The sequence below is a fragment of the Gymnoscopelus microlampas genome (assembly GCF_963454915.1).
Source record: "Gymnoscopelus microlampas genome assembly, chromosome: 19".
NCBI classification, from domain to species: domain Eukaryota; kingdom Metazoa; phylum Chordata; class Actinopteri; order Myctophiformes; family Myctophidae; genus Gymnoscopelus; species Gymnoscopelus microlampas.
Genome location: NC_139956.1, coordinates 42220674 through 42242962, shown reverse-complemented (window position 1 = coordinate 42242962; position 22289 = coordinate 42220674). Strand labels below are relative to the sequence as shown.

The following is a 22289-nucleotide window of genomic DNA, read 5'->3' as shown; positions in this document are numbered from 1 at the left end:
CAAACAGTACTGGGTTTGGTGATGCTCTATATTGTCTGAATCAAATACGTTTGGGTTCATTTATGTGCTAAAAGAGTGACTTTGAGAGCAGTTTTACCGTACAATGTAAGTCAATGAGGAGCATATTTTGAATTATCAATTTCTAATCAATGGAGCAATTATTTTTTATTTCTTGCCCACCTTTAGAGTTACATCATGGCAAGGTAACTACACAACCCAAACCTCTACCAAAGTGGTCTTACCCTTTAAGTACATTTTGATGCCATAGAGCTTGATCCATTAGTCTTATAGGCCTATCTAAAGAAGGGACAGTGCATGAGCCCTTGTTGAGCTGTCAGGCCTTGTCAGGCCAGAAACCTTGTATCTCCATATTTAATATTAATTTAATTTATATAAGAGCAATAAAATAAAATGAAAAAAAACAAATGAATTCTCGATTATTCGATTAACCCTCATGAGCCAGATTAAGTTGGGTTATTGGTTAAACGTCGGTTTTCGATATGTTTTGCGTTGATTGCCCTGCCCTAGCTGCATATAGTAAAAGTCAGCAGCCATGAAATCAGCCACGGTTGGGATAGATTAGGCCCAGGGCCAGGCCCCAAAAAAACACTTCTTCCGTACGGGCCAGGAGGAGAGCTTGCAGACAGCCCGGTGTGCCAGTGGAAATGCCATCCCATCTGGCAAAGTATGAGTGCTTGTAGTGTGTGTGTGTGTGTGTGTGTGTGTGTGTGTGTGTGTGTGTGTGTGTGTGTGTGTGTGTGTGTGTGTGTGTGTGTGTGTGTGTGTGTGTCTGTCACAGTGTACTAGTGCAGTGACAGTAGAGCTGTACTAGCTGTAACAGTGTACTAGTTTTGAGCTTGTAGATCTGCTATTTTTACTAGTAAATATTTTTTCAAATAATTGTAGTGGAGTAAAAGTACAACATTTGCCTCTGAGATGTAGTGGAGTAGAAGTAAAATAATTGAGAATTGGAGAAACTCCAGAAAAGGAAAAATACATGAAAATTGTACTTAACACATGGGGTGCCAAAACCGTACCGGTACGGTTGTGCAAATACACCCGTGGAGAGCCAACTTTCCTAAAAAAACGTATAAATACGTGAGTTTTGTGTTTTTGCTTTTTTCGTTTATATCCACACGGGAGGGGCTGGAGCAGCTCTGGGAGTACCCATTGTGATCCTGAGAAGGATAGGCCAAATGGATCACCGGAAACAAAAACATGGCTCCCATCCGCTTCCTGTCTATTTCCTTCTTTAAAACGCCTATATCTCCGAATCTGTTTCCGGTGGGGAAAACCGGTCATGCGCGATGCGCGATCCGTCCCCGTTGTAACTCGCGAGTGAAATGTTATTGTTCCAGGCTGTAGCCAGGGTCATCGCGCTACATGAATGGATGCTTTTTTTACGTGGATTTGCTCGTCGTGGAGTCTAGAGATTTAAACAGCAAAGCGCAGTCAATGGTGAGAATGCTGGCACCCAATGTGTTAGAATCAGAATCAGAATCAGGTTTATTGTCACATCATCAAATTCGTTTTTGTACAACACTCCCATCGCAACGTTAAATTCCGTAGAAAGAAGAGTGGGGAGCAGTGGCGTCGTTAGGGGTGGGCTTCGGTGGCTATAGCCACCAATGTTTTGTCCAAAGCCACCAATAAAAAAAATAAAAAAATAAAAAATTAAAAGTTTTTTTTCTTTCTTTTTTTTAATATATATCTATCACCCTAACCTAACCCTACCCCTAACCCTAAAACCGAAATAAAGTAACAAAAAACGGGGGAAAAAGCACCCTAATCCGCGAAATCCGTGGAAAAAAACGCGCGTGCGTGCGGGAGGAGGGGCACGCATGTGCCTGTTGCCTGCGGGGCTAAGCCCCCGACCTAGTAGAGACCTAGCGACGCGTCTGGTGGGGAGAGAGAAAAAGAAGAGGGGTAGGGGGTTAAGTGGGAAGGAGATCAACAGAGAACAATAGAAGGCCAAAAACAAGTTATCTACATATTTACAAAGTACCTGAGATAAGAGACAAACTAAGGTGCCTGAGCATAGCAGCAATGTATGTATACTGTGCATGATATACTTATAGACGCTAAGGTGCTTAGAGAGAAAAAGAGCGCAATAATAAAAAAATAAAAAAAAGTTTGTGCGTTATACATGGGGATTAAGGTGCAGAGGGACAGTGCGTGTTCACCTAAGGTGGACTGACCCTGGTATAATCCGCAAGTAGCTCCATGAAGGAGAGCAACAAAAAGTAATCTTTAGCATTTTGACTAAAGCTTTTAAGTACAGTACTTGAGTAAATGTACTTAGTTACTTTACACCATTGAAAAAAAAGCCATTAAATGGGGGTCCGTGTTCTAATGCATATCAAATAGCCGATCCTTGAAATTAAAATGGTTGAAAATCACTGCTATGGCCGTGATCCTTCTCTTATGGGGGGTCCCTGGCATTTCTTTTCAAATGGGGGGGGGGGGTCCTCTGGCTCAATTTGGGGGACACCTTGACATGAAAAAGTTTGAGAACCAGTGTGTACACGTAAGACCCCCCAGTCTGATTCAGACCTGACTGAGCCCATGTATGGCTCCATTGAGCATCTCCCCAGGGGCGTCACGGCCATTCACTGTGCGTACGACGCGACACCCTCACTCACATAGATCCGTGATTTCATACCCCCCACTTTTTGAAAGAAAAGAATAATTCTTTTTTTTTTTTTAATAAAAAATCGGCAAAATCAGGCAAAAATAAGAATTAAATAACCTAACCCTAAAACCGAAATAAAGTAACCAAAACACGACAAAATCCGCAAAAAAAGCAAAATTTTGAAAAAACAAAATGTGTTTACATCTGACAGTTACAAATGTTTTTTCACGATTTTTCAAAAATAGCAGATCTACAAGCTCATAGCGCGGCACTCGGTGCTGCGCTATGAGCTTGTAGATCTGCTCTTTTTGAATAGCCAAAGTGTAAAGTAAGGGGTATAGTCCACCGAAAGTCCATCCCCCCCCACCTTCTGAGAGCCCGTGACGTCCCTGCATCTCCCCACAAAGAGGCCGTTTAGCCTAATGTATCCAGTAGAGGTGTGGCGCTCAATCGATAACCTCTCTGAGAGAGAGAGAGAGAGAGAGAGAGAGAGAGATGCCCCTCAAACCAGGACACAACAACAACCACAGGAGCTGCTGATGTATGCAAACACACACATCTCTATCCTGAAGCCAGTGACTCACAAGGTCTCTGGGTTTCCTTGATTAGATTGTTTTTTTTTGTCAGAGTTTCTGAAAGTGGGATTCGGGGACCCCCCCAGGGGTGGGGGGGTTCCAAGGGGTCCCAAATCAGTTTAACTGCTTTAACCCCTATAAACGTACAGTATCATGTTTATTTGACAGAGACAATACAAAAAAACTATGTATCAAGTTATAAAAACAAACAAAACATAATTATGTTTTATTGGATCCGAGCACTTGATACATTGTTGTTTGTATTGTACCTGTCAAATAAACATAAATAAAAAAGAATATTATTATTATTATTATTATTATTATTATTTTAATAATATAAATAATATTCGAATATATTCGAATATCTGCCAATTTTTAAGACCAATATTCGAATAACAATTCTGAGGAATGTTACCAGCCCTAATACATCAGCTATTTTAACCCATCAAGACCTGGAACTGTGTCATTTTTAGATTTGAGCCAAAAAGCATTATTTTAGACTTTGGGCTATTCAAAAATAGCAGATATACAAGCTGCCGCGCTACGAGCTTGTATATCTGCTATTTTTGAAAAGGCAAATGCAGGCAAATACATATTAATGTGGGGGTCCTTGACATGACAATAGCTTGAAGACCAAGCTATTTTGGTACCGTGCGAGTACAGGAGAACGGAAACATGTCAGCAAACGCGAGTGAATAATGTCACCACCACCTCTTCTGACAAAGCTTTTTATGGAAACTTCAGTTGCGATAGAGAGTGGATTGTCTTGCCATTAAGCCCATGGAAAGAAAACTTAGTTAAGTTGCCGTGGTATAGTCTAAAGTGGATCAAAGTGGATAAGTGGTACTTGACTGGAATAAATTCATGCCCTGCCTGTATGCATGCGGGGCGAGGTGGGGCAGGACGCCAGCCTGATTCAATGTCCAGATATGGCTACTTGAAAGCCGTGTCACGCGCCAAGCAAATAGCCGGTCTACAAGGCCCACAACGCGTCGCTTCCGCGACGCGTTGTGGCCTTGTAGATCGGCTATTTGCTTTGGCGCGTGACGCACGCCGCCGCAGTGACGGAGCATAAATTATAGGCATTGTACAGCTGAGGAATGCTAGGATTTCCCAGCATTTGAAACGGTTATTCGTCATGGGGAATGGGCACGTATTATTGCATAATGTTTCTTCCGTGGTGGAAAAAGTACTCAGATATTTGACTTAAGTAAAAGTACCAATACCACAGTATAAACATACTCAGTTACAAGTAAGAGGCCTGTGTTCAAAATGTTACTTGAGTAAAAGTACAAAAGTGTTGGCATCAAAATATACTTAAAGCACCAAAAGTAAAAGTACTAAAAGGTTTGAAAATGGCAGATCTACAAGCTCACAACGCGTCGCGTGCTTGTAGATCTGCTATTTTCAGATAGCCTAGGTATAAAATAGGGCTAAAGTGGTTAATGCATGTTTTATCATATAATAATGTACAGTATATCTGCAAAGTAACTAGTAACGAAAGTTTTCAAATAATTGTAATGGAGTAAAAGTACAATATTTTCCTCTGAGATGAGGTGGGGTAGAAGTAAAAGTATTGGAAATTGGAAATACTCAAGTAAATTACAAATGCCTCAAAATTGTACTTAAGTACAGAACTTGAGTACATGTAATTAGTTACTTTCCACCACTGTTATTCTTCCACTTAAAGTTTGACAGGAGTCACAGGACCAAATGTTAAAGAGTGTTTGTTATGAAAGGGACAATTACTTCATGTTTGCATCTCAGATCTTTTTAATGTTTCTTTTACATCTCACTTTGTCGCACCAAAACAAACATGTTTTCTCTGTATCTTTTGGCATACTTTGCTTATTACTGTGGATTCTTCACAGCATTATAGCCTGTTCTGTATTCTCCCATGACAGATATTTGGCTCACATGTTGTAGCCTAACTGACTCTACTGAGAAAGGTTATGAAGGGTTTATTATCGACTTTCTGGGCTTCATTATAATACAAAAAAAACACCATTTTCAGTTTACGTTGCAGGCAGTTTCTTGGAGGAAGAAAACAAAATGCAGCCTATATACTACTACACAGTGGTGGAAAAAGTACTCACATTTTGTACTTAAGTAAGAGTAGCAATACTGCAATGTAGAACTACTCTGTTACAAGTACAAATCCAGAATTCAAAATGTACTTGAATAAAAGTACAAAGGTATTGGCATCAAAATGTACCTAAAGCACCAAAAGTAGAAAGTTCTCATTATGCCGTTATTATGAAGTTTTCAAATGTATACAATGTATACACATCATTTGAAAAGCTCACAATACTTTGCATCTCTCTGCAGTAAAGAAGTACAAGTGTAGTGGAGTAGAAGTAAAAGTACAAAAAATTGGAGATACTCCAGTAAAGTAAAAATACCTCAAAATTGTACTTAAGTACAGTACTTGAGTAGATAGTTACTTTACACCACTGCTATACTAACTAGGCTACTACATAAGGAGCAGCAGGGACATAATTCCAAAGTGTTGCACGAGTTGAACTGAATCAATGGTGACAATAAAAGTTAATGATTATATGGAGGGCCTTGTTTGAAAGTGTGCAGTTCAGTAGTGATTGTGCACCTCCGTAGTAAAGCAAACACACTACTGGGACGAAGGACTTCATTCTATTCAGTTATGTGGGTCACTGTCTGTGACCTTATAGGTGTATTGTATCACTTGACTGATCATTTGTGTTCAGCTAATAACTGGCAGCTAATTACAGGGCCAGGTGTGTTCAATTTAATTAAACCCAGGTGTGTTTGAATAGTTTGTTTTTTTAGTCTGTCAGCTCAGTGTGTTTCGCATTCATATGTGTACTTTCTGTTACACATATGATTCCTTGTTTTTGACTGTGCTTTTGGCAGTGGTGTAAAGTAACTAAGTACATTAGTCTCTCTGCATTTGTACCAATGCACCACAGTGGTCACAACATCCCAACCAGATACATTATCTATCCTCCTACACAACAAACAACACACTACACCTCAAATGCACCAAAGTCACCGCTATAACTCATGATTCAGATCAACTTTTCTCTGCTCTTTTTTCCCTCTACACACCTATAACTCTTTGCCAAAAATAGCTAATTTTGGCTAAAGTTCTCCTCAGAAAAGGGATACTAAGGTTCAAGTGGTTAATGTAAAATAAAACATCCTATCACACAAAGATTTGGGGGACCCCCTGTAGTAACTCTGAGGACCCTCTAGGGGTCCCGGACCCCCTGTTGACCCTGCACTAGAGAGGTTACTGAGTGAGTGAGTGAGGGAGGGTACAGAGGGGTTCATTGAGGGGGGTGGGGTCCAAATGAACCCTTTACGGGGGTCTGGAAGTCGGTTGGGAACTCTTAATAGATTTCAAAAGGAACCAAATGGACCCGTTCCATTTGAATGCTCTTGAGCAGTGGTTGTCAGCCAGTGGTCCTTCAGGGGGTTCCAGGGGGTCCCCAGCAAAATGAGTTAACATAGCGTCACAATCATTTTAACCACTGAGCTTTGGCTATTCAAAAATAGCAGATCTACAAGCTCATAGGGCGGCACCGCTATGAGCTTGTATATATGCTATTTTTGAAAGATCTTGAAAATGTGTGCAAACCTTTGAATATATACATATTTTTTTTAAGCAAACATTTTTAACTCAAATATTTGCTTCCTTGGCCAAATGTATATCAATTTAGGGGTCCTTGGCATGAAAAAACTTGAGAACCAACTGCTCTTGAGAGTTAATCGGGGGTCCGGGGTCCCCCCAAAAAGACAAACACGTGGATCACTAATGGATCATAACTTATATGATCAGTCATCATCAGTGTTATCAATGGAAGGCAGTGATGGAAGCACTCACATGTTTTACTTAAGTAAACTAGATGTACAAGCTCACGACGCCACCTGTCAAACTGACAGCCAACCAACCAACAGACAGACAGGGACCAGACGACTGAACGAAGTGAAAGAGAAAGACAGCACACCACACCAAGGTTTATAACGACCGAGGCTTAACGTATAAAACTTTAAAACGGCGTTTTCGTTGAGCAAACACGGAATAAATCGGTTTTTTTTTTAAACGAGCGGTCTGAGGGATCACCTTCTCTCTCTCTCTCTCTCTCTCTCTCTCTCTCTCTCTCTCTCTCTCTCTCTCTCTCTCTCTCTCTCTCTGGATGTCTCTCTGTCATTACCTGGAAGCCTTCCTGGTGAAGTAGGAGTGGGTGAACTCCAGGTGATCGTCCAGCCACGCTTCCATCCTCTCGCATTCGGGGGAATAGCAGCAAGGATCGTCCATAATAGTAGCCGAGAAAAAAACCCGATCTCTCTCTCTCTCTCTCTCTCTCTCTCTCTCTCTCTCTCTCCACAGATTATACCGATAGACCCATCTGATCTGGGTTTAAATGAATAAACCTGCTATACCTAATAACGCGGGTAATTCACTCTGATCCGGAGTGTGTGTGTGAACGCAGATTAGTGTAAATTAAAGAGCTATATATTATGTAGCGCTGATCTCTACATGATGAGCGCATATATGGACTCTCTCTCTCTAACGGCTGAAGAGAGTGCGTCTGTTGTCAGAGAGGCAACGCCGCCCCCCTCCTTCTCTCTCTCTCTCTCTCTCTCTCTCTCTCTCTCTCTCTGTGTGTGCACACACACACACACACACACACACACACACACACACACACACACACACACACACACACACACACACACACACACACACACACACACACACACACGCACGTGGGTGCGCGCGCGCGCGCACGTGTGTTAGTGGTGGAAGAAACTACTCAATTTTCAAATATAAATATTGCAATGCAGAAATACTCTGTTACAAGAAAAAGTCTGTTAATCAAAATCTACTGGAGTAAAAGTACAAAGGTATCAGTATCAAAATGTACTTAAGTGCCAAAAGTAGAAAGTACTCATTATGCAGAATACATACATTTCATAAGTTTTCAAATCTTTCAATCTTTTGAAAATAGCAGATCTACCTGCTTACAATTGTGATGTGAGCTTGTAGATCTGCTATTTTCAATTGGCTGAAATAAATGTATATAGGGTTGAAGTGGTTACTGTATGTTTTGTAATAATAATACAAATCTACAAAGTAACTAGTAGGCTAACTAAAGTTTTCAAATAATTGTTGTGGAGTAAAAAGTACAATATTTTCCTCAGAGATGTGTTGGAGTAGAAGTAAAAGTACTGAACATTGGAAATACTCCAGTAAAGTAAAACAAATCTCAAAAGTGTTCTTAAGTACAGTACTTTAGTAAATGTACTTAGTTACTTTACACCACGGTGTGTGTGTGTGTGTGTGTGTGTGTGTGTGTGTGTGTGTGTGTGTGTGTGTGTGTGTGTGTGTGTGTGTGTGTGTGTGTGTGTGTGTGTGCATGCGTGCGTACGTGCGTGTGTGCTTGTGTGTGTGCGTGTGTGTGCGTAAGTGTGCATGCGTGTGCATGCGTGCGTGCGTGCGTGCGTGCGTGTGCGTGTGTTTGCGTGTGTGTGCGTAAGTGTGCATGTGCGTGTGTGTGTGTGTGTGTGTGTGTGTGTGTGTGTGTATTTGCGCACACGCACGTCCCTGAACGAATCACATTCTCCGCTTTAAAGCCACGGGATAACGTTTGTTGTTTATTTATTATACAATTTCGCAATGAATATCTATTTATTATATCCTCTTCGGGGGAATAATAAACCATATTTTCTCTTTGTCCGTTTTCTTTCACAAAGGGCCTTATAATAGAATTTGTTTTTATTTCACTAGCTTATGATGGGGTCTAAACCTGAGGGTGGAGAATAATAGTGGACTTTAAATCCACTACTAAACCTTCCATAAGTGGTGGATAGTAACTAAGTACATTTACTTGAGTACTGTACTTATATACAATTTGCAGGTATTTTTTACTCTACTGGGATATCCAATATTTGTACTTCTACTCCACATCTCAGAGGCAAATATTATACTTTTTAATCCACTACAATTACTAGACAACTTTAGTTAGTTACTTTGTAGATTTAGAGTATTATTACAAAACATACATTAACCACTTTCAGCCTGATCTAATTCCACTATTTGAAAATAGCCGAACTACAAGCTCAAAACGCGTCGCGTCGTGAGTTAGTAGATCAAGTACTTTCAAAAAAAAATTGAAAACCTGTGAAATGGGACATTTTGCGTATTGAGTGCTTTTACTTTTGGTACTTTAAGTACATTGTGATGCCATAGAGCTTGATCCATTAATCTTATATCTGCAAGAAGAGTCAATGAAGAGTCAATGTCGGCCATTGTCAGGCAGAAACCTCCATATCTCCATATTTAAATTGTTTGAACATACAAGTTTTCCACCCGACAATCTTTAACCAATAAAAACCTGTAATGGCCTTCTGTATCACTATCAATACAGCACTTTGAAAATAAAAACACATATATAGCTTTGTGGTCCGTCCCCAGCTAAATGAGTGGTAGTTTGTAACCAAATGGACCTTTAAAATGTAAAACGTAGGCGTTTAGCAGACGCTCTTATCCAGAGCGACTTGCAATAAGCAAGGTAAACACATAACACATCAAATGCAGAGAGACATTGTGGTGCCTCAGTAAACTAGGATCACAGGTAAACCAAGAACCTAGCGTCAGGTTAAACCAGGGGTCTTCAACAGGGGGTCCGGGACCCCTAGGGGGTCCTCAGAGCTACTATAGGGGGTCCGCCAAATCGTTGTGTGATAGGATTTAGTTTTTTTTTTACATTAACCACTTGAACCCTAGAATTCCTTTTCTGAGGAGAACATTAGCCGAAAATAGCAGATCTACAAGCTCTCAACGCCTCGCGCTGCGAGGCGTTGAGAGCTTGTAGATCTGCTATTTTTGGCAAAGAGGGAAAAAAGAGCAGACTAAGTAAAAAAAAAAACTTTAATCTGAAACACAATTTTATACAATATAGAGTACGGGGTCCCTGCTTCATCTCTCTCTCAGCTAGGGGGTCCTTGGCCTAAAAACGTTGAAGACCCCTGGGTTAAACAATATACTATCAAAAGAATAATATGTGTGGAGTTTGCATGTTCTCCCCGTGTCCCGCTGTGAGGTACCCTCACTATACTGCCTCCCCCTGGCCAGCCGGGGCGCCTGATGGAGGGGAAAGGAACTGGTTGGAATAGCGTGTTCCTTCCACACGCTACGTCCTACCGGGGAAACTCCCCCCTGTCAGGTGATAAGAAGCAGCCTGCTCACTCCTCATGCATTGAAGGAGGCATGAGCTCGGCTCTGGGCTCTCCCCAGGCTGGCAGAGGGAGTGTAGTGCCCAGGATTACTTAGACAATTGGCACTGGATGAAGAAAATGGGGTTGCAAAATCGTGGGGAAAAGAAAAGAAGAAAAAAAAAAAAACGATATACCAGGTAAACAATGGACCTATAACTCTTAGTTACAGGGGTCTAGCCCGTGGCCTATAACATACAAACAGGGGGTCCTAGTTCACCACGACTGCGGTAGCGGTTTGAATGAACCAAAAAGGTGCCGATGGGGGGGGGCTTAATATATATCGCTTTGATCGATGAGCGCTAATGGCTTCGCTCTGTGAGGCCCCTCCAATCCATATCTAGTTATCTGTCGCGCTCTGCGCCACGCTCTGACCCTCTCCTCCGTGGTGGATGTGTGTCCCCCCCCCCCCCCACACACTATCCCACTGGTGGTGTCACTTTACCAACAGATGGTCCCTCCTTGTCCCTCTGGGTCTGGGGGGGGGGACAACCCATCACCACCAACACCACTAATCTGCCTCCCATGGGCACATATATGACCCCCACTCTATAGCCGTCTCTCCACCCCCCTGTGTCCAGCACTCAGAGAGAGAGAGAGAGAGAGAGAGAGAGAGAGAGAGAGAGAGAGAGAGAGAGAGAGAGAGAAGCCTGGGTACCGAGGCTACTGGATTGATGATCCTCAAGCATTTCAAAGATGCATTAATCCCAGAATCGTATGATTTTTTGTTTTAAAGGGATAGTTCACCCCCAAAAAATGAATCGATTAGTCACCCCATGGAGAGTTGAATTCATGGATATGTTTTTGTTTTTGTCGCATTCCAATGGCCAATAATTTGATGACCAGTGGACCGGTAGGCAGCGGTTCCGGTAGGAGACAGAAAGGAGACTCTTTGTGTCTCCTACTGGAACCGCTGCCGGTCATCACATTATTGGCTAAGGAATAAGACAAAAACAAAAAAAATATCCATGAATTCAACTCTCCATGGGGTGACTAATCGATTGGAGAAAAAAAAAGTAATTTTGGGGGTGAACTATCCCTTTAATCTCTGGGACCTCAAATCTACAATGTAAGATCCCTGTCTCTGTGTTAATTCTCCTCTGACAGTTACAGTCCCATAACAGTCCATTTGGACCCCCTGGTGGTCCACGGGCTGGACGTTGAGAAACAGGCTCTCACTTGTGCTCTCAGCCATATCGGAAAGAAATTGGGCCTCTTCCTTACTTCCTTCAAAGGTGTTATCAATGATACTAGTGAAGGCTCTGTTCCATTCTGGTCAAACAGAGTCAGGGTGATGATATTGTGCATGTTAATTGGCTCACTGCAAACACTCTGCTACACCAGTGGGTCTCAAACTGTGGTCCAGGTACCCTCATGGTTCCTTGAGGGGGTTCCAAATGGCCCCTTAAGGCGACCTTATGGACCCGTATGGACCCTTACGAGAACCATTTGTACACTCTCAGAGTTATGGGGTCCACTGTGCTACACTAAATGGAACAGAGCCTTAATTAGTGTCATTGGTAAAACCTGTGAAGGAAGTCGCCCAATTTCTATCCAATATGGCTGCAGTGCATATAGCCTCTTGCGCTCTAAAGACGCCCTGAAAGTGTGCACGTGTGTGAGTGTGCATGCACTCTCTCACACACACACACACACACACACACACACACACACACACACACACACACACACACACACACACACACACACACACACACACACACACACACACACACACACACACACACACACACACACACTGTATCAACACAGGCTGTGTAGATACTCATGCACACATGCATAGTACATTACGTACACACACACACACACACACACACACACACACACACACACACACACACACACACACACACACACTGTATCAACACAGGCTGTGTAGATACTCATGCACACATGCATACATTACGTACACACACACACACACACACACACACACACACACACACACACACACATACGGAAATAGGCACACGCATAGCGCGGATACCTACAATTATATGTGCAGACGCACACATAATTGCAGACAACGAGTGGTGGAAAAAGTACTCATTTGTTTTACTTGAGTAGGAGTAGGCTACCAATACTGCAATGTGGAAATACTCTGTTACAAGTAAAAGTCCGTAATTCAAAATGTACTTTAGTAAAAACTACCACCATAAAGGTCTACCCCTCAGGCTGTGTCACTCCAGTTCATACCTTAATGCATTTCAGAGGCTGAGCAGGTCACAACTTGTCTCTGCTATGCTTCTACAATTTCATGAATGACCACCACAGTGTACGTATGTACATACATACATACTGTACATACATACGTACATACATACATACATACATACATACATACATACATACATACATACATACATACATACATACATACATACATACATACAACGCTGATGATACGTCCCAGGTGCATCCATGTGATGTATTCTTTATAGAGTGACTATATTTATAGTGGCTCATAGGAATTAGACGACGTGAAAACCAGGAATAGTTTGGTGACCACCGGAGAGACGGGTGACAGCCGGAATGTAGACGGCATACCGGGAGCAGTATGGGTTAGCGCCCCAAGCTGTGTCTTCCGTGAGGAAGAAGCCCAACACACCCACGGTGAGGCGTTTAGGAGGGCAAAGGAAGGCATTCCAGCAAACCGCAAGTGGAGCTAATACCATTAGACGGCCCAATCTAGTGGTATCGGCCCAAGGAACTATCACGCCAGAAGGAAATGTTTGGATCGGGATGGTGCAGAGGATCTGGTACTGCGCTCAGGTCCTGGACCTGGTGAGACGAAGGAGGAGCCCGGCCAGGAGGCCACCCACAGAGCCTAGTCCTTCCACGTGCCAGAGCCTCCCCGAGTTCCGGCAAAGTAGTTCCGGAGAAGCGGACTGAGTGGCCCTGTCTTTCCCTATAGGACTGACCGAACTTCATGTATATATATATATATATATATATATATATATATATATATATATATATATGTATATATGTATATATATGTATATATGTATATATGTATATATATATATATATATATATATATATATATATATATATATATATATATATATATATATATATATATATGTATAAAAAATATAGCCACACTATAACATGTGGTTAAAGTGGTTAAAATTGACTGTGATGCTATATTAAGAAATGTTGCTGGGGACCCCCTGTTACTCCACTTTTGAGAACCAATGAGTTACAGCACAAGATCAAAAAGTCCACACACTCAGCTCGCTGTTGTTGCCATATTACTGACGAAGAACACGTTTCTTCCACCACAAGTCGTGCGGTGGCAACCTTGTGTTTTGCAGAGTAAATCATGCCGTAGCAACAAGCTGTTTTTGCAAACTTGTGTCTTTGATCTCGCACTTTGAAACGGGACACACTTTGGGCCTGTACACCCAAACAAAGCGTGTCCACTACCAGTAACGAGAAAAGTGTGCTCCTCGGAGCCAGTGGTGGAAAGTAACAAAGTACATTTACTCAAGTACTGTACTTGAGTACCATTTTGATGTATTTTTATTTTACTGGTGCATGTATTTCCAATTTTCAATACTTTTTTACTCTTCTACTCCACTACGTCTCAGAGGCAAATATTGTACTTTTGCTCCACTACAATTACATGAAAACCTTAGTTACTATTTACTTTGTAGATTTGGATTATTATTACAAAACATACAGTAACCACTTCAGCCCTAAATACATTTTGGCCATTTGAAAATAGCCGATCTACTTGTAGATCTGATATTTTTAAAAGATTTGTATGCAATTTATACATTTGAAAACTTATGAAATGGAAAATTCTACATAATGAGTACTTTCTACTTTTGGTACTTTACATTGATACCGATACTTTTGTACTTTTACTCAAGTACATTTTGAATTACGGACTTTTACTTGTAACAGAGTATTTCTGCATTGCAGTATTGCTAATTTTACTTAAGTAAAACATTTGAGTACTTTTTCCACCACTGCTCGGAGCACAGGTCTCCTCCGCCAGGCAAAATAAAACATTTTATTAAAAATAACATATAATATTATCAAATATTCAAATATGTTTCGACACAGAATCAAATGTTTTATGGTCATGATTCACCAGGAGCCTGGATGGCTTCGTTCCAGGCTTAACATAATGTACATCAATATTTTTCGGAAATCTCTATATGGGGAAAATGAATGGGTTTTATAACGGTTGCACCACAAAATGGCCACCACTGCTGTGCCCTGTATATATCGTGATCACATGACTTCAGAGATGATGTGTAGTGATTTGTGTGAGCTTTTTGGACAAAAGTTGTAGGAGTTGTATCAACAAGTGACTTGTGAAGAAAACGCAAAATCGTGGAAAATATTAGCACTAATGGTCAGGGCCTGTTATGTGGAGTTGCGTCATGATCATAGACTGTGAAAAAATATGGACACAGCAAAGCCCAATTGGTTTCTACAGACCGTTTTGAAGCCACTTTTTTTTCCAGGGGGTCCCCAGCAAAAGTATCGAAAATGTAGGAAAACATTTGAGTAATTTAGAATTCTTTTTAACATAAATCTTCTCTTCTGGGGGTCCCTGGCAAAAAAAACAAAACAAACATGTTCAGATGGGGGTCCGTGGCCAAATACATTTTGGGGGGGTCCTTGACAGCAAAATGTTTGAGAACCACTTCTTTAAAGGATCTATAAGAGTCCATTTGTGGATGTGCAATTAGGCTACTGTGCAACATTAATAGTTTTTAAAGAACTTGATAAACAACTGGAGTATTTCCAATTGTCAGTACTTTTACTCCACTACATATCAGAGGCAAATATTCTACTTTTACTCCACTACAATTATATGAAAACTTTAGTTACTAGTTACTTTGTAGATTTTGATTATTATTACAAAACATACATTAACCACTTCAGCACTATATACATTTAGGCCATTTGAAAATGGCCAATCTACAAGCTCACAATGCGTCGCGATGCGACGCATTGTGAGCTTGTAGATCGGCTATTTTCAAAAGATTTTTATGCATCCTAATATACAATAGAGAGTCGCGCGCATGCGTGCGCTGTTTGTGTGTCTGCCTCTCCAAGCTGTTTGTCTGTCTGGGTCTCCAATAAGTTAGGTCTTGCTTCGCTTTCGGTTTGCATGTTGCAGTTAGGTTTGGCTTTTTTTTTTGTGTACTTTTACTTGTAACAGAGTACTTTTACTTAAGTAAAACATTTGAGTACTTTTTCCACCTCTCTCTCTCTCTCTCTCTCTCTCTCTCTCTCTCTCTCTCTCTCTCTCTCTCTCTCTCTCTCTCTCTCTCTCTCTCTCTCTCTCTCTCTCTCTCTCTCTCTCTCTCTCTCTCTCTCTCTCTCTCTCTCTCTCTCTGTTCCCTGAAGCAGGACCTGTAAGCTGATATAATTGAAAGGCTCTCTGAACAAACACTCAAGTCCCTGGAGGATGCACCAAAGGCCAGCCGAGGTAAAAGAAGGGAGGAATATGAATACACACATACGCGTGTGTGCGTGTGTGCGTGTGTGTGTGTGTGGTGTGTATTTCAGTGGTGGATGGAAAAGTACTCCGATTTCCTATTTTACTTAAAGATCCAGTGCAATTACATTTTCGGTCGTTTTATTTTGGAGTTTCAGTCTGAAACGGCCTCGCAACCTATCAGAAGGCTCCATCCCGTCAGGCTATGGCATGGTAGAGCCTCATTCACATGGTGCGCAGTGTTATTGTTTGTAAGAAAGAGAGGGATGGCCATTGTGCAGAATGTTTGTTACCAAGTTGCGTATTTCTAACCTATAATGTTTTCAGATACATATTTTAGTGTGCAGATTAAGTTTACAACGTGTTATACACCGTCTGGAAGTCATATTTGAATGAGATTCAAAACGGAATAGTTCTGTAATTAAAATCAGCTGTGTTTGAAGGAACGTGCAGCTATGGGGAATCACACAGGTGAACGGAATCAAGATTAATTTATATTGATGAAAGTTGATAGATGTCATCACACAGCATGTTTTCGTTTACAGGAAGTAATTAAGATTGGCTTTTTAGGGACTTTTGAAAAATATATTAACAAATAAACAAAAAATGTTTTAAAAAAAATGTTTTGGCATCTATTGTCAGGTACTAGATCTTTCAGTAAAACAGCAATATGTCTAAACGCTCTGTTGCAATTTGATTTGTTGTAAAAGGTACAGGTAGTACACAAGTTAAAAACACGCCAAATGGATAACAACCCCCCACCCCCCCCCCCCCCCCCCCCCCAAAAAAAAAGAAAAAAGCTAAGGCTTGGTCTGTAGAACATTCAACACTCACACACAACTGGTCAAAAACAACAGTGCAACAAAAACATCTATACACAAATATGCAGTTTGCCAATGACATAGGAGGTCTGTGTGTGTGTGTGTGGGTGTGTGTGTGTGTGTGTGTGTGTGTGTGTGTGTGTGTGTGTGTGTGTGTGTGTGTGTGTTGACACATGGGGGATGACACGTGAGCCGTGGAAGGCCGGTCGAAGAACAAATCTAGTCCAAATTGACAGTCCATGATTCATGCTTGTGGGTCAGCGTTAAACTTCAAGTTTAAACTTTCAGGGCTGTTAGTTGAGCATTCCATCATGTAGTGGCTGCGTAGTAGAGTTCATTCTTACCCTTGAGCCACTTGAACTTGGGGGGGTCAGAGGAGCTCCCTCTGGTGGAGTACCTATGAGCGTCCCCTACTCTGGAGCAGTAGTACTTTGGAACTGCTCCTTTAAGAATCTAGAAAACCTTTAGCCATCTAAGTCTAAGTGGTGGAAAAAGTACTCAAATGTTTTAACTAAGTAAAAGTATCAATAATGCAATGTAGAAATGCTCTGTTACAAGTAGAAGTCTGGATTTCAAAATGTACTTGAGTAAAAGTAGAAAAGTAGTGGCATCAAAATGTACTTAACGTACTAAAAGCTTTTCACCCTTGGCTGCGTGTGCGTGCGTGTGTGTGTGTGTGTGTGTGTGTGTGTGTGTGTGTGTGTGTGTGTGTGTGTGTGTGTGTGTGTGTGTGTGTGTGTGTGTGTGTGTGTGTGTGTGTGTGTGTGTGTGTGTGTGTGTGTGTGTGTGTGTGTGTGTGAGATGTCCAGGGTGAAGCCACTCATCTAACAGCAGGCAGGGGAATGTGCATGTTTAGTCAGTGGTGGAAAAAGTTCTCAAATCTTTTACTTCAGTAAAAGTACCAATACTGTAATATAGAAATACTGTGTTACAAATAAAAGTCCAGAATTGAAAATTTGAGTAAAAGTACAAAAGTATTGACATCAAAAAGTACTTAAAATACCGAAAGTAAAAGTACCAAAATGTTTGAAAATAGCAGACCTACAAGCTCACAACGCGTCGCGATGCGACACATTGTGAGTTTGTAGATCTGCTATTTTCAAATAGCCTATGTATAAAATGTAACTAGTAACTAAAGTTTTCAAATAATTGTAGTGGAGTAAAAAGTACAATATTTGCCTCTGAGATGTAGTGGGGTAGAGGGGGTAAAGTACAGAAAATGGGAAATACTCCAGTAAGGTAAAAATTCCTCAAAAGTGTACTCAAGTTCAGTACTTGAGTAAATGTACTTAGATACTCTACACCACTGTGTTTAGTGTATGTACTGTGTGTATATGTGTATGCGTGCATGTGCGTGCGTATAAGGGAGAGTTGATGTCAAACATCGGGCCTTTCCCCCCACGCTGCTACAACGTCTCCTTGATTAAACAGATAGAGTTCTATTGTAAACCAAGCCTCCCTGAGATAAGGCAAAACTTTCCAAACACAATCCTATCAGCAGCATATCACCCAGGGTGGCCACACACACACACACACACACACACACACACACACACACACACACACGGGTACACCCATGTACCGGGGAGAGAGAGAGAGAGAGAGAGAGAGAGAGAGAGAGAGAGAGAGAGAGAGAGAGAGAGAGAGAGAGAGAGAGAGAGAGAGAGAGAGAGAGAGAGAGAGAGACACAGGGAGGGGGAGGAAAAAACTAAATGGAATTCTATTCAAAAGACTAAAACAATCAATCAACAATTTGCTGTCCAAATTAACACTAGTAATGAATTGTGAAATAAACAAGACACTGTTTAGCGACTTCCTCCGAACGTTATGAAGATATGGAGATTTATGATGTCATGAGTGTGATGTCCCGGTACTGAGATTGTCTTGCGCTGGGGTTAGCTATGGTGATCAATTGACCATAGATGGGAGAATGACAGGCATCGGCCTCACGGATTGGTCAGTCTCTCCATGATGTCACTGACTGCACCCTTATTATAAGTAATCAAACACACAAATAAAGTAGTCGGAGCGAGACCGAATTAATCCTCTGTGATCCGCAGTAGCTGACGGTGTTGTGAAATGTTCCAGTGGACCCTTCGTCTCAACCACGTGCCAAAGAGAGGATGTCGTCATGCTGCTGTTGCCGTGGGAAACAAGCTGTACTCCTTTGGACCGGACGCCAACATGACGGGCAGAAGGTACAACGATGGTCAGGATTCTAAGATGGGTGTGTTTGTCTTCAACACAGTGTGTTTGCGCTGGATGAAGTTAACCCCAGAACGTCCCCTTGCGATTCCGGACAGGTTCCGGGGCCACACAGCAGTGCTGATAGAAGATGTTATTTACATCTGCGGAAGATTTTATTACTGCAACGTGCTTTATGCATATTATGTCGACACCCACAGATGGTTCAAACCACAGGTTTCTGGGACTGTTCCAGTGACTGGGTGGTGGTACCACATCTCAGCCTGTGTCTTGGGGAAGGTCATGTACGTAATCGGAGGATGGACCTTCACTGGACACACCAATGACATCTACAAGTTGGACACCATCACAATGGTCTGGTCTTTAATTGACACCACAGGAACTCCGCCACCTGTTTCAAATTGTCACTCTGCCACCATCATCGGGACAAAGATGTTTTTAATTGGGGGTTATGGTGACTACCGCTTCAACTCCAGAGTGTTTGACACAGAGACCAACTGCTGGCTGAGCACACCTTCACCACGGCTTCTTCCAGAAGGACGCACGGGTCATTCAGCCTTTGCCTACAATGGAGAGCTGTACATACTTTGTGGCTGCAACAATAACCAGTGCTTCAATGATCTGTGGACATTCAGTCCAGAGACCTTCTCCTGGAAGAAGGTTGAGCCCAAGGGGAAAGGCCCGGGTTCAGGGATGTTTGGCATGTGCTGTTGCATGGTGGGAGATCGTATCTTCCTCTTTGGAGGTGAGGGTGAATCCACTGACCTGTATGTCTTAGACTTTTGTCCTAGTTTGAAGACGTTATGCAAGCTAGCAGTCATTCAGCACGATCTGGAGCAGTCAGACCTCCCACACAACATCAGGTGGGAACTGGGGCATTCACTAAAAAGTCAAGTTAAGTCGACTTAATTAACCCATTAAGGCCGGGACAGCATCCGTGTCATTTATAGTTTTCTTTGGGCTATTAAAAAATTGCAGATATACAAGCTCATAGCGAGTGCCGCGCACCGAGTTCCGCGCACCGAGTGCCGCGACTACTTGCCGAATTTGTAGAAACCAATGCCGTTTCTTCGTCCATTCTTTTCATACAGTCTACAACAACAGGACGATGGATCATGTCCCTTTTATGCCCATATATGAACATCTCTGTATCTGTCTGTCTGTCCTTTATGGCCATATGGAGATCTGAACCACTGAATTGATGTATTGATTGAATAGTTTATTAACACACCGGGGGTGCCAAACACGGTAAAAAAGCGTGTTTTCAGAGAGTAGCGCATACTGTAGGTGCTGAACACGGTAAAAAAAACGTCTTTTTTTTTCACAAGGGGGGGGGCTAGCGCAGCTCTGGAATCACCCACGGTGACTCTGAGAAGGAAGGGACAGATGGATCACCGTGCCAAAATACATGGCTCCCAGTCCGCTAGGACCAGAGAAGTAGCATGAGGGAGAGGGAGAGGGAGAGGGAGAGATGGAGGGGAGAGAGGGATAGAGGTAGAGAGAGAAAGAGAAAGAGAGAGAGAGAGAGAGAGAGAGAGAGAGAGAGAGAGAGAGAGATAAAGAGAGAGACACTGACACAGACACAGATACAGATACAGACAGACAGACAGACAGACAGACAGACAGACAGAGTGGTATGGCGTGCAGCTGAGCACTCATGCATCTGAATGCCTCACTGTGTCTGTACTGATCCTACATGCATTCAATGGCTTAAACAGTCCAGAGTGCACTTTACAGCCTGCGGTCCAATGTAAACCAATGTTGTGCACGCGCACACACACGCACGCACGCACGCACGCACGCACGCACGCACGCACGCACGCACGCACGCACGCACGCACGCACGCGCACACACACACACACACACACACACAGACAGACAGACAGACAGACAGACAGACAGACAGACGCATGCACGCGCGCACACGCACAGTACAAGTTACACACGTCATTTTGCACAGAAAGTAGCAGACCTACAAGCTCAAAACGTGCTGTGCAATTAAAAAAAAAACATGAACACATTTGGAAAACTGCAAAAGTATTTTCAGATGGTGGGTCTGTGGCCATATGCATATTAATTTGGGGGTCCTTGATATGAAAAAATTAGATACAAAAACATCTCAGTGGTCTTGTGGTTAGAGTGTCCCCCCTGAAAATGGGAGGTTGGGGTTCGATTCCCCGGTTCATACCAAAGACTATAAAACATGGGACCCCTGCTTGGCACTCAGCATCAAGGGTTGGATTGGGGGGTAAAGTCCCTCTGACATAGTAGCGTCATGTCCAGAGGGTCACAGCATACAGAAACAGGAGATAGGCTCCTTGCCCTATTGGTCACATGACTCGGCAAAGCTTACTTACGTACTGACATGAAAAAAATAATGATTGGAAATGTTGTAGAAAGTCACATTCCTTGCAAAATTCCCAAGCTGACACTGCGAGGGGGAAATATACAGTTTATGTATATTTACCTCTCGCTTCGTACTTCATATAACCGGGGTTACGATAGTAACCTATAGGTATCGTCTCTGTCAGGTGGAAACCTCATATGTCCAAAAGTGTTACTTTTCAGGATTCAAATTCAAAAGTAGCAAATCGTCACGCGTTTCGAGCTTGCGGCTCTGATACTTTAGAGTTACAAGCTCTCAACGCCTCGTGCTGCGAGGCGTTGAGAGCTTGTAGATCGGCTATTTTTGGCAAAGAGGCTATAGGTGTAGAGGGGAAAAAATAGCAGACTAAGTAAAAAAAAACTTTAATCTGAAACACAATGTTATATAATATAGAGTATGGGGTCCCTGCTTCATCTCTCTCTCAGCTAGGGGGTCCTTGGCCTGAAAACGTTGAAGACCCCTGACGTAGGGCATTCCTTTACGGAAATGCACACCAACGATATAGACCTATATGAATATATATACCAAAAACTAAACATGCAGTGCTAGAGATTGAGAGGCTTTTTCTTCAGCGGTGGTTCCGTTCTTGGGAAGCGTGCGAGCAAGGGAGTGTTGTTTGTGAGCACACGGCTCTACTATGTTTAATGGCTCTCCTCCACTGGGCTCGAACGCTTTGAGAAAACGCAGGCCTGCCGCGTCCCTGCACAACGTCACAACCCAGTGCACGGTCACCCCGAATAAATCTGACCGAGAGAGAGAGGAGAGAGGGGGAGGAGGGCGGTGGTGTAAAGTACATGTACTCAAGTACTGTTACTTAAGTATAATTTTGAGGTACTTTTACTTTACTGGAGTATTTCCAGTTTTCTGTACTTTTACTTCTACTACGTCTCAGAGGCAAATATTGTACTTTTACTCCACTGCTAT

At 42.3% G+C, this 22289-nt stretch overlaps 1 protein-coding gene and 1 long non-coding RNA gene across 5 annotated transcripts in view; one reads left to right on the top strand and one right to left on the bottom strand.

The window, feature by feature from the left end:
- The window catches only part of pde5ab (phosphodiesterase 5A, cGMP-specific, b), a 168865-nt gene that overhangs the window by 89805 nt on the left and 56771 nt on the right, over window positions 1-22289 (bottom strand). The window contains exon 1 of one of the 4 annotated variants that reach the window (XM_084043452.1): window positions 7401-7531. The exons of the other annotated variants lie outside the window; for them this stretch is intronic. Within the exon in view, the coding sequence (XP_083899578.1) occupies window positions 7401-7504 (104 nt within the window). The 5' untranslated portion in view covers window positions 7505-7531. Of the gene's footprint in view, window positions 1-7400; window positions 7532-22289 lie in introns of those variants that run through there. 4 annotated transcript variants of the gene reach the window in all.
- LOC311035322 overlaps window positions 20293-22289 on the top strand; it is a 228107-nt gene continuing 226110 nt past the window's right edge. The window contains exon 1 of the long non-coding RNA XR_014599694.1: window positions 20293-20340. This is a non-coding gene — a long non-coding RNA (uncharacterized lncRNA). The remainder of the gene's footprint in view (window positions 20341-22289) is intronic.